General features: G+C 36.5%; 1 protein-coding gene across 14 annotated transcripts in view; it reads right to left on the bottom strand.

Moving 5' to 3' along the window:
• The window catches only part of ppfibp2b (PPFIA binding protein 2b), a 54,024-nt gene that overhangs the window by 8,542 nt on the left and 33,024 nt on the right, over positions 1 to 12,458 (bottom strand). For 7 of the 14 annotated variants that reach the window (XM_058766895.1, XM_058766897.1, XM_058766899.1 and 4 more), the window contains 12 exons: positions 9,619 to 9,822; positions 8,763 to 8,855; positions 6,298 to 6,409; positions 5,594 to 5,626; positions 4,090 to 4,151; positions 3,887 to 3,962; positions 3,686 to 3,798; positions 2,791 to 2,858; positions 2,500 to 2,574; positions 1,651 to 1,711; positions 1,394 to 1,429; positions 917 to 1,058 (listed from right to left, as the gene is read on the bottom strand). In XM_058766895.1, coding sequence (XP_058622878.1) covers positions 917 to 1,058; positions 1,394 to 1,429; positions 1,651 to 1,711; positions 2,500 to 2,574; positions 2,791 to 2,858; positions 3,686 to 3,798; positions 3,887 to 3,962; positions 4,090 to 4,151; positions 5,594 to 5,626; positions 6,298 to 6,409; positions 8,763 to 8,855; positions 9,619 to 9,822 — 1,075 coding nt within the window. The remainder of the gene's footprint in view (positions 1 to 916; positions 1,059 to 1,393; positions 1,430 to 1,650; positions 1,712 to 2,499; positions 2,575 to 2,790; positions 2,859 to 3,685; positions 3,799 to 3,886; positions 3,963 to 4,089; positions 4,152 to 5,593; positions 5,627 to 6,297; positions 6,410 to 8,762; positions 8,856 to 9,618; positions 9,823 to 12,458) is intronic. The other 7 variants (XM_058766898.1, XM_058766904.1, XM_058766901.1 and 4 more) reach the window with 7 other exon arrangements.

The following is a 12,458-nucleotide window of genomic DNA, read 5'->3' as shown; positions in this document are numbered from 1 at the left end:
CCATAATGTTAAAAAAGCAGAATAAGATGGTTAAAAAGCTGTTATGGTCAAAAAGCTTAGAGGACAAAAGTTTTCAGAAAATAGAAGAGCAAACAAGCACAATCACACCAGCTAAGGTTATACAGTATTAATAACGTCAAAAGTCATATGATAAAGATTATGGCTGTGTCTGATAGCTAGAAAATCCAGGCAGTATACAGAAACATACTAAAAAGTACATTTATTCAGAAATGTCCATATTTTCATTTTTATTTATATTTTAATATTTAATATTATATTATTATATTTAGTGCTCTCAAACGATTAATCGCATCCAAAATAAAAGTTTGTTTATATAATGTGTGTACTGTGTATATTTATAATGCATATATAAAACACACATGCGTGAATGTATTTAAGAAAAATTTTACATTTATATATTAAATATAATGTATAAATATGAATGTAAATAAATACATGCAAATACTTTCAAAATATATACTGTGTGTGTGTGTGTGTGTGTGTATGTATATATGTATATATATATATATATATACACACACACACTTATATTATGTAAACAAAAACTTTTAGTTTGGATGTGATTAATCGCTTGACAGCACTAATTATATTATATGATATTAATTATTTTTACCTAACAAAATTATTATTTTATTTTTTATTTGTTTGTTTTGGTGTTTCTTCATCAGATTTGAACAAATTTAGCATTTTGTGACTTGCTCCTCTGCAATGAATGGGTGCCATCAAAATGAGAGTTTTTGGGTTAACTATTACTTAAATTTATAACAATAAACAAACATTGCACACACTAAATGCATGGTTCCCTCAAAGGCTCACTTAAATTTGTTTTCAGACACAGCCCACATAACAAATGATTTCAACACAAAGAACTGAGTGCTGTGAGAAAATTGCTTACTCAGGTTGAATTCGCTGTCTTCACTTTCATCAGGTGACAGCTGCAGTGGAGAAGACGGCTGCAGTCTCACTCCGTTCTGCTCTGGACGGCTAAACTTGCCTGGAAGCGTCTGGTATTTGTTATTTTCAGGATTATATCGGTTCTGTGGAAGAAATGCATTTATCTTAGTGATTAAATATTTATGTTGAGATTTTTATATTGCTATAAATTCTATTAAAAATGCATTATTACAAACCGCTTTAGAATTTAATTAAACATAAATAAATAAATAAATAAATACACATTTTATTAGAACAACAAGAATTTAAGGTCTAAGCATCTTTGTTAGGTCTAAGCATTTTTGTTAAAATAAGCCAGGCAAACAAAAAGATATGCATACATTGTGTTAACTAATGCATGTGCATACAGCAAAGGCTATTGTTGTGCTTCTGGTGTTGTGTTTGCTTTAGTTTATTGGTTTATGTTAGCTAATAGTACCTCTAAAACAGCCTCTACTGGTTGGCCCACTACATGCTTAAGAAAAAACAAGTCAAAACACAAACATACACTCAGTTAGAGGAGTCACATTGTTAGTTGAAACACAAAATCACAAAACGTTCATGTTAATCAAGCAACAAAGAGATCTGAGTTGAGTTGAGACATTCAGACTAAAAGCATTTTGTTAATGATATGAGTTAGTTGGGCACAAGAAGCAAAAGAGTCATATTTATACAAAATGATTCAGGTTTTTGTACCATCTGTAAGCTTCCACTCTGGAGTTCTTCCAAGCTGGTGGACAGCATCCGTGGCATTGACCTGAAAATAAAACCATGCACATTTATATTACACAAGCTTTGCGTACATTATTGCAGAATAAGAGCATCTTGTTGGTTCAGGTTACTAACAAATGTAAGCTGGAAACACATTCACATGGTAAAACAAAAACAAAAGATGACTGAAATTAGAAGATCAGACACCAAAAACATTCATATTATGTAGTCAACCCAATTTTAAAAATAAAATGATAAAGATTAAAATGAAAACTGGTTTGCTATTTGATTTCAAATGCAAATTAAGCGACAAAATTAGAATGAATTTATTCACTTTAAATGTTCAAGAATAACAACATCCTGTCAAATTTTATTTTAATTTTTGCCAATAAATAAAATAACGAAATGTAATCAAGGCAAGACAGCATTATTAATTTGAAAGAGAAAACATGAAAAAAAACAAAAAAAATAATTACATTTACACTTTACAAAGCTTTTGCACCATTAACACACATTTTTCAATTTTATTTTTTAACCATTTATTTTTTCTCTTCCGCTGTGCCTAAAAAAAAAAAAAATTGCAACATGATTTTCTAGTTGCACAAATACTGCAAAAATGATTATTTCTGCTATCTCTGCATAATGTCCTAATTTAACATGCACCCAAAGAATATTGAAAACTTAGAGATATCACAGGAAATACTCCAGCTATAACTAGACCGATTAGTAACAGCGTGTGTGGTGTGTGTGGCTAAAACATTACAAGAACAAGGCCACTGCTACTTTAGAAAGCCTTTTTTTAAACAAGCACAAACACACACACACTCCACTTGCCATTGTCTGCTGTAAAAGCCCAAGTCGCCAATGGATACCATCGAGGTCTCCATGGAGGGCTGTATACTGTGACAGCTGGGCCAGAGAAGGATAGAATGGGACGGAGTGCAAGGAAAAGAGATAGAGTTGACAAAATCACATTAGCTTGGGTGAACGATTGGGACAGCGAGTTTGCAGCAAAATGGTCCTTCTCCCATAGAGGCCTCCTGATCCCTATTGCCTTTAAGAACAGCGGCCCACTGAGACTCTGCTATCATCAGTGTACTGTTAGTAATACAAACTCTCGCTCACCTGGAGTCCAGTTCTCTCTGTAAACATGGAGGAGAGACCAGGAGTGGCGACGGGCCTCGGGAAGACATCTGTGGAGAGTAAAATAAATGGAACTTAACATAAAACCGAACCAAAGATGAATGGAAATATGGAGACAAATGGACCATAATCTACGCCTTTGTGTTTTAGGTTTTCTCCTGAATTCCACTTATAATTTTTCACAATGTTTTCCACATTGTCTCAAATACTGTACACCACTGTTTTGTGATTGTTGTTTTTGAAAGAAATTAAGTTCTTTTATTCAACAAGTATGCATTAAATTGATCAAAAGTGACAGTAAAAACATTTAAAATGTTACAGAAGATTTCAAATAAATTATTTTAAACTTTCATCAAAGATGCTTGGAAAAATGTATTATAGTTTCCACAAAAAATATTAAGCAGCACAGCTTTTTTCAAATTTTCAAGTAAGAAATGTTTCTTGAGCAGCAAATCAGTATATTAGAATGACTTCTGTGACACTGAAGACTGCAGTAAATTCAGCTTTGCCATCACAGGAATAAATTACATTTTAAAATATATTCCAACAGAAAACTGTTATTTTAAAATGGAACATTATTTCACAATTTTCTGTATTTTTAACCCCAACCGTCTAAATAAAAAAAAGTGCATAAAACTTCTGTATCTAAATTATAACTGGCTAACTGCTTCATGTAAAACTACCCACTTAGTGGATTTGAAAACATGAGCAGTCATATGTTGATGTGCTTATGGTTGTGACATTGTGATGATTTCTGAATGACCCATTTTTCCATTAATGGTCTGGTTGTACTAGAAAGGGAATGTAAGCAGAACTCAAAAAAGCAAGATCATGCAGTTTTTCTGTGATATGACCCATTTAAAACCTTGAACGGTACCTGTAGCTCTGATCTGACAATGTCAGAGTATGCTTTATGCGTCAAGGCTCTTATTTTTCGATTGCCACTAAGATCTTCTTCACTGCTGCCAGACTGTAACGTATCGTTGGCCACTAAAGAGAGAGAGATTCAGTGTTAAATTCATCTAGTAACCGTGACTAAAACATTAAAGCAGTAAAATTAAGATTTCGTCAATGGTACCTTGAGAAAGGGCCAAGCCATCCTTCAATTTTCTGTACTGTCCCAACAGAAGGTTGAGTTCCTCTATGTGTCGATCCTTCAGAAACAAAATAGAGTTGATGTTTAGTCCATAAGCAAACCCCTCTACCTGTTATAACACGCATGCTGCTTCCTGCAGATTTTAGACCTGTTAACAAATGCAAAGCGCACAGATGTTTACTTACCTTTTGATTATTGGCAGCTATTAGGGTCTCCATTCCAGTTTTTAACCTCTGAAGCTCTTGATCTGGAACAGAAAGAGCAAACAAAACTTAATATGCACCATTATATCATTATGGCAGTGTTGGGGAAGCTACTTTAAACTATAAGTAGCATTACATTTCGATGTTAAACTACATCAAGATTCCCTAAAATGAAGTTTTGTTTTTTTCCAAACTACATTCAAGCTAAATAAAATGCTGTTACATTTAGTTAGTCACTCCCCAACACTGCATTGTAGTGACACACTCGATTTACAAAACACACAAATAGATGATGTTGAGGTAAACCAGCCCTCCAGAAAAGCTCAGAAAGATGTGGTGGTCTTTCTGAAGGTTTGCCAGGAGAAATACAGTAGTTGACAGGTGAAACACTCTTTAAAACAACATTCTCTCGAAGTGTGTACATGCTTGTGTACATGCTTTTTGCCAAGCAGTGAATTACTCCAAGTCTTATAGTAGAATGTCATGCTCAGAAAAATTGTCTGTGTAACTGACATTATAGTCAAAAACCTCTGGTTAGAGCTAAATTAAGCGAACCAGCTACCATGTTTGAAAATCCAGCTTGACCTCCTTAGAAGTACTATTTCCAGCAGAGAAACCTTCCTTCACACTCTTTTTATTTTTATTATTATTAAAAAAACATTAACGTATTCATTAGTAAATTAATATAACATTTTAGTGATTATAATTTTCATTACAATGAATTTAAAATACAATGGGTCAATTTAATAATATTTGTAATTATTATGTAATATATTCAACAGAATATATAGGAATAAATTACAAATAAAATCAAAGTCAACTATGACTTATAATGGCACCACTGTACTTTAATATACTTTCTACATTTTTATTAATATATTATTTCACATTTTAAATTTTTCCATATTATGAAGCCAAGGCCATTTATGTATTTTCATATATTTTACTGCATACTTTATGATTTTTTTTAAAATTATGTACTATTTAACATCACATATAAAAAGGATTATACTTATAATCAAAGTCTTTTCACACACTGTGATGGCTTTGAATAACACTTCACAGGCAATAAAACACACCCACTATTGGGCTGTTAGTAATGCTCAAATTATGAGATTAACTGCTACAATGTGCTACAATGAAGTTCAGCAACATACAAAACATAGCAGCTATGAGTAGTTGATTCATCTCTTCTTTTTCTTTCTTTGAGCTGGCCCTGGTCCTGTATTAATGAGTTTTAGCTGACAGACCCATGGGAAAGCAATGAGTGGCTGCGGGGTGTGACAAGCATGAATCAGCCACTTAACACCCCTTCCACACACACACACACACACACACACAGGTAGCCATTGAGGGGATTGGTGCGACAAGCTTGACAGCATGCCAGTGTACATTAGTCAGAATGACAGAGAAAGACGCTAAGGGGCAGCTGAATCAAGCTGGGGGACAGCATGGGAGGATCTGAGACTTTGAAATGTGTGCTTACGTTTGTCTCTCAGCTTTCTCTTATACACTTCCTCTACAACAGGGAGTGGTGAACAGCAGAGGCCATAGTGATTACCAAAAAGATCCATATGTTAGTAATTTCAACACTTACATGAACAGTTTCCAACACACATCGTCACTCCCATGCAGCTAGTTTTTGGTACTTTCCACAAACAGAGTACACATTGGTGTCAGATTACACTTTTAAAAGCAGCAGAGGCATAAATCTGTGAAACCTGATAGATACGTTAGATAAATTATCATCTAATGTAAAATTAATCTAGCATGTTAGATCAATCATCCTTGTTACCCATGTTATAATAAGAAATAAATATTAAACAATGTTTTTATGCAACCCTGTTACTTATTTCCGTACACACACACAGATTTAGTATTATATACATATTGTCTATTTAACTTTGATATTTCTGCTAGAATAACAATAATCAACAGTCAAAGTAATCAGGGTTTTGAACTGTGTCAAACTTAGGGGTAACAAGAGAATGAAATCCACATTTTCTGAAAGTTAAGCGTTAACCATTTGCAAGTGACTTAATGACTAAAATGACTTAATTTTTAAGGTTTTCAGTTCCTATTTTGTACCTTATTAGTGAAAAAGTGTCATTTTTTATTAATGTAATGCTAAATTATTCTGCACTAAGGCCTCACTTCAGCAACCATTAGGATTAAACTTCTTACAGGTACCTCTCTCTGTGATGTCATTGTTGATGGTTCCTCGGGACAGAAGCTGATTCTGTAGACACTCGATTTCAGCATCCTTTGTAGCTAGCAGCTGCTGGAGTTTGGCAATCTCAGTCTAAAAAAAAAAAACATGTTAGCAGATTAGCATGTTTCAGATAACGGTAAAATGTCTTCAGCTTTAACCAGAATTTTATTAACATTTTCATATAAGAAAGAAGACAACGAGGTCCACATTTTACACAACATTACGGTGAATCTTCAAAATGGACTATCATATTAATGCTTTTTGGGAGAACAGGGGGAATCTGACATTGTCAACACAAAAGTGACAGGCACAATGGGGTTAAAAACAGGTTAAATGACCTTCACCATTTTGGGGGTGACAAATGATACTTCCTCACTTAAAAACACACTATAGTGTCACAAAACAGCAAACAGAAAAATTGGACTACCACAAACAAGTAAGCTTTTTGTTTAATATGTAGCATATTGCTAACATTCATATACTGTCCCACCACCATCATGCTCAAGACATGATTTTCCAGAAAACCAATTCAAGTAGCTATGCTGGTACTATAACAGGCTACAAGGTTGAAAAAAAGGCACAAAATTATTTTAAATAATTAAATAATAAAACACAACAACTCTTTCCACATTGTAGCTTTCTATCTATATCAATATGATAGATTTCTGGATCTCGCTTTACATCAGCTTGAAGAGATTACGTCAGCTATACCCATCAGAACATCAAGACTGGCTAAAAATTCTTTGGCAGCAGATTCCTTACATCAGTGTCGTGACCTTGTAAATGCTCAAATGTTAGCACATAGCAACACACACGACCTTCCTGTAATTTCGGTGCCACCAATGGCACTACAAATAAACATTCCTCCATCTGTCATTGTTTAGTCATACAGAGAGAAGGTTGTGTGGGTAGTAACAGGCAAACATGACTAAACTAGGGAAAATGTATTTGTAGCATTTCATAACAGGCTATAGAAGAACAAAAAGACATATGTAATGTAAATAATGTACTGTACAGATATAGCGTGTGAATCTGTTTATATCCCCATATTGAACTACTCAACCCTTGTTCCCAAGACAGACAAACCTACTGTAACAATCTGCCAGAGGATGAAGTCATGCATACCCATTCTAACACGCAAATACTCACAAACATACACATGCTTATTTCGTCAATGAGCACAAGGCAAACAGAGATAGATTATCTATAGCAGCCTATCCACATGTCCGGTTTAACTACACTACCTCACTTCAACACATAATGTGGTTTAAAATATTGCCACTGAACCATGTGGAGCTCTATTATTGGCTCAAACTTTCAAGAGCAATTACAAGCTGTCTAAACAGGTCAGCACTAAAAACTGGAGATCTTTAAGCTGTAAGATTATTGTACAATATTCAGCAGCTTGTCAACAACTGACTGAGTGCCTGTTACATAAAACGGGTGTCTAATCTTGCTCTTGGAGGGTCACCTTCCTGCAAAGTTTAGCTCCAATACACCTCCCTGAAAGTTTTGAGTGATCCTGAAAACTTTGATTAGATGGTTCAGGTTTGTTTGATTGGGGATGTAGTTAAACTCTGCAAGATAGTGGCCTGGATTGGAGAGGCACAAGGACTGGGAGCTCAGAGAGGCATAACAACCAAAGGAGTGGACATTTTCAAGAAACTATGACAAAGCTTGGAAAACGTAGACCTCCAAGTCTTGAGCAGAGGTGGAAGTATTATGAACGCAACCCTGTCATAAATGGCACTCTTGATGCAAACTTGCGGTCATGTGGTCTTTAATTTTTTCCACAAGACCAAAGGGTGTCCCATTTTATGATTCAAAAGCGTATTCCGCATGTGCCATCAATAGATCTTGAAGGACGTGGTCAGTTATCCAGCAACATTATGTCATATGGACTCAAGAACCGCAAGGACTGAGGGTGCCATTTTGGGACAGGGCCATCATCGCCCTCTCCTTTGTGTCATACTCCTCAGGGAGGATGACAAGGGATAAGAAGGGGGAGCAGGGTTAAGCACCTGAGCTGTCCGACAGCGCTCCTCCCAATGCTGTCGTTCTACCTGAGTGTGCTCGACCGTGAGCTTCAGTGTAGAAAGCTTGGTCATGAGCGACTGGTAACAGACATGGAGGGAATAGGTGATAGAAAGCTGGAGGAAAAGAGAACGCAAGAGGGACGTTCATTATGCTGAGAGCTTAAGAGTTTGTGAGAGTGCAATGAACAATTGAATAAAAACTCAAATTAGTATGTACAGAAGAGTTACGGGATAAAAGCAAGAAGTTGCATTGACAAGAGTTTGCATTTGGGGTTAAGCCAATATGGATAAAGAGACTTAGTAAATGCTGATGGGGCAGTTAAAATTAATAAGGAACAAAACAGAACCACAAAAGCAACAATTACTAGAATGAAGACTAATAGGATTCCAGATTAAATATACATTACCTTAGTGGCTTTGAGCTTCCTCTCATATTGCGATTTCTCCCCTTCAAGTTCTTCAACTTTGCTCTTGAGAAGGTGAAGCTCTTGTAGCAAAGCCTGATGAATAAGCAGAAACAAGGAACAACAATTACAAACCACCTTGCGGTGGCAAATATCCAACCATTCTGGCAACGGCTCCTGGAAAAACTATGCTTCTTTCCAAGGTACAGAGCTCCTAAATTGATTTTGCAGAAAAAAAATAAAACCCTGAGAATTTCTTGTGCATGTGGAAAAATGTTTTTGTGTGCACTCGAAAGTTCCAGGAGCTTTTTTTCTGCAAATTCCACTTCAGGGGCTCCATACTAAGGGCTTTCATATCAATACAAAGGATTCCAGGAGAAAGGGTTTGGACTGACCCATGAAACCCACACACCGTGCAGTTAAAACAAGAAAGCTCTGGAGATTCCTGGAAAACCTTAGTTTCTTAAACTAGGTAAGATACCTTGAGTCCTCAAAAACTGCCAGAATTGATCAAGGAGAAAGAATCTAATAGAGTCACCACTAAGCCCACAGCCCTTCTGGAAGCTCTCTGGATCTACTCAGCAACCGTTAGCGTTAGTGAACTTCCATCATGCAGGTTTACACCCAAAATAAATCATGACATTCTGTCATCGGAACACACTGCTAACACCAATAACTATGAGATTCCCACAGTGGAGCCCGCAGACACATTGGATTCACTGTAGGAAGAGGCAGTTAGTAGTAATTCCTGTTGGAGTGTCCAAATGTGAGATGGGGGAATGGTTATGTATTAGGGTAAAGCAAGGAGATAAAAACAGGGTCTTGAAGTAAGTCCACCACTTAATGAGGATCTGCCTACATTCTCTCCTCCGCTTCTACAGCGGCAGCTGCATTCCTCAGCATCCGAGGCACCAAGGCCCACATCGGGGCTCTGGTCGAGAGCCTCGCGTGTGCCACTGTCCCCCAGGCTCTCCAGGGCCCGCTGCTCCTGAATGCGATTGCTGATTTCCTCCTGGAATTTACACATCTGCTCCTGTAGTTCACTAATTAGATTAACCACACTCTGAGAGAGCAAAAACAAGAAAGCCAGAAAAAAAAAAAAAAAGGAAAAATGTTGATCAGATTTGGAAACATAGTTACACATAAACATAGATGGTCTTGAGATTAATCGGAGTTCTCTGAATAGGCATATTTATTTTTTTGGCTTTGTGCACTTTTGGGGATACTTCACCCAAAAATGAAAATTCTGTCATTAATTACTCACCCTCATGTCGTTCCAAACCCATAAGACCTTCGTTCATCTTCAGAACACAAATTAGAATATTTTTTATGAAATCCGAGAACTTTCTGACCCTGCATAGACAGCAAGGGTACTACCACATTCGAGGCCCAGAAAAGCAGTAAGGACATCGTTAAAATTGAACCACTGATGTCACATGGACTATCTTAATGTTATGAAGCTACGAGAATACTTTGTGCGCAAAGAAAACAAAAATAACTTTATTCAATTTATTTTCTTCTGTAGCGGTCTTTGATGTGCGTTCATGACAATACCACGTAGCTCTAAATTAATGTCACATGGACTATTTTTACACATGTCCTTATTACCTTTCTGGGCCTTGAATGTTTCAGTTGCATTGCTGTCTATGGAGGGTCAGAGAGCTCTCAGATTTAATCAAAAATATCTTAATTTATGTTCCAAAGATGAACGAATGCCTTATGGGTTTGGAACGACATGATGGTGAGTAATTAATGACAGAATTTGAACTAACCCTTGTTAGTTCAAGTGTTTAACTCTGGACTTTTAGAAAATAAATTCTCTTAAAACACTATTCAGTCTCTTATTTTTTAATTTGTCCACTACCGATGTCCAACAGTGTACTGTATATATACACATACCTTCCATGCTGTACACTTTATGTGTCATGCTTGAAATAATGTTCTTCTGTATAAATGGTAAAGGTGGTGAAAGGACCTGAATTGTGACCTACTCTTTGCCAGTAAAAAAAACAAACAAAAAACAAACAAACAACAAAAAAAAAAGCTACTGACCTACTTTTCAATTTAAAGAAGGGTCTATATGAGGAACCAAGACACAGTATTTCAGAAGATAAAATGCAGGTGCTTGAGATTCAAATAAATGTCCAGATGAGTAATAAATAATAATGTAATACTTTGTCTGGCATATATGACAGTACTATGTACTGATTACAATCCGAGCAACGAGTATGTTAATGTTCAGTTTGTTTTTCACTTGTGAACAAGTGAATGATTAGTCAGGCTAATCTTGGCTATTCTGACAGAAATGCAAAGGCTGTCAGCCAGAGGAAGTTTCATATGATATTCCCTGCTGATGCTAAAGCTGATGATAAGGTACACGTTCCAAGCTTATATTTAGCTCTATGTTTAAGGTTTGTGAGTGGGGGAGATGTGTGTGGTGAAAGTGTTTTGCGCCTGTGGTATGTTCAAAGTAAATTTCTGCCATTCCGTCCCGTTGAATGGAGCCTTGCAGCTGTCACCCTTGAGGCCAGTGTTTGTTGATGAAACAAATGCAAGGAGAGCTCAGTTACCACACAACCATAAGCGTGCAGTGACGCTATGGATTTATGAGAAAGATTGAGTCATTACTCTGTAAACCCAGAAATTTCAACATTAACCAGTCACAGAATATGCACACGCTTTGGTGACAAGATTTGTGCAATTTTTACCGATTTGACTAGACAGATTTACACATTCAAATTCCAAAATGTATAAATATGAAACGTGCATACCCCGTAAACCGAAAATGCAACACACATTACTGAAAAGCCATTAGCGGCTTTTCCTTCGCTTTCCGCTTCATTTCTAAAGGTGAATGACACCCATTGCAGATACAGTACGTGTTAAAAAGTGTGTGCATGTTGTGTGCAGCTGAACACTCGTCAAGACAAGCACTGAGCACTTCTGGCGTCTGTCATTTTACGTTCATCAAACTGCCTGTCACTGTCTCCCATTTAGGTCCACCGCATGCTTTTGTGTCTCTACTGATTAGCATCTTCCCTTATCAGCGCATTGCCTTTTCGGCACCGGGAGTATCTGTGGGACATAGGGTTTGAATGTGAATGTGTAATTGCCTGGGTGTGTGTACATATCTGTAAATCATGTTTCTGTAAGCACACTGTCAGTGTGGAAAGGCTGAGTCTGTGTGATAGCCCGGCTCAAACAAATGACAAAGACATAAAAACGAGCCGTCTATTGGCTCAGAATCAAACTCCTTCCTGTTTGGAGTCCTTGCTATACCTACCTGAAATCAAACACTAGGAGAATGTTTACATACTTGTATAGAAACTGAAAAGCGAGTGTTTTCTAATGACCAATGGCTTTTTCAATATAGACCGCAAGCAGATGAAATATTTTAAGCTGAGTGAGTATACCAAGGCAAATGTATGTGTGAAAATTCCCATGACTTTAAATTTCTATTAATTCCCATGGCTCTACAAGGCTTTGAATTCTCTGATATTTCCAGGTTTTCCCATGGCTTTTGGAAACCCGTCCACTTCTTGTTTTGGAAAATGCTTTCAAAAAGGAACCATTCCATTTTTAGACAGAAAACCAGAGATGCAGTATGTTCAAGAAAAATAAAGCTCAGAACAGATGCTCCTTTAAAGTTTTTCTGAGTCTCCGTTTAGTTTGCTGGCTCTGCACAGTGTGTTACACTGT

Source organism: Onychostoma macrolepis, chromosome 25 (genome assembly GCF_012432095.1).
Source record: "Onychostoma macrolepis isolate SWU-2019 chromosome 25, ASM1243209v1, whole genome shotgun sequence".
In the NCBI taxonomy this organism is placed as follows: domain Eukaryota; kingdom Metazoa; phylum Chordata; class Actinopteri; order Cypriniformes; family Cyprinidae; genus Onychostoma; species Onychostoma macrolepis.
The sequence above is the reverse complement of the archived record's forward strand: the minus strand, read 5'-3'. Positions and strand labels throughout refer to the sequence as shown.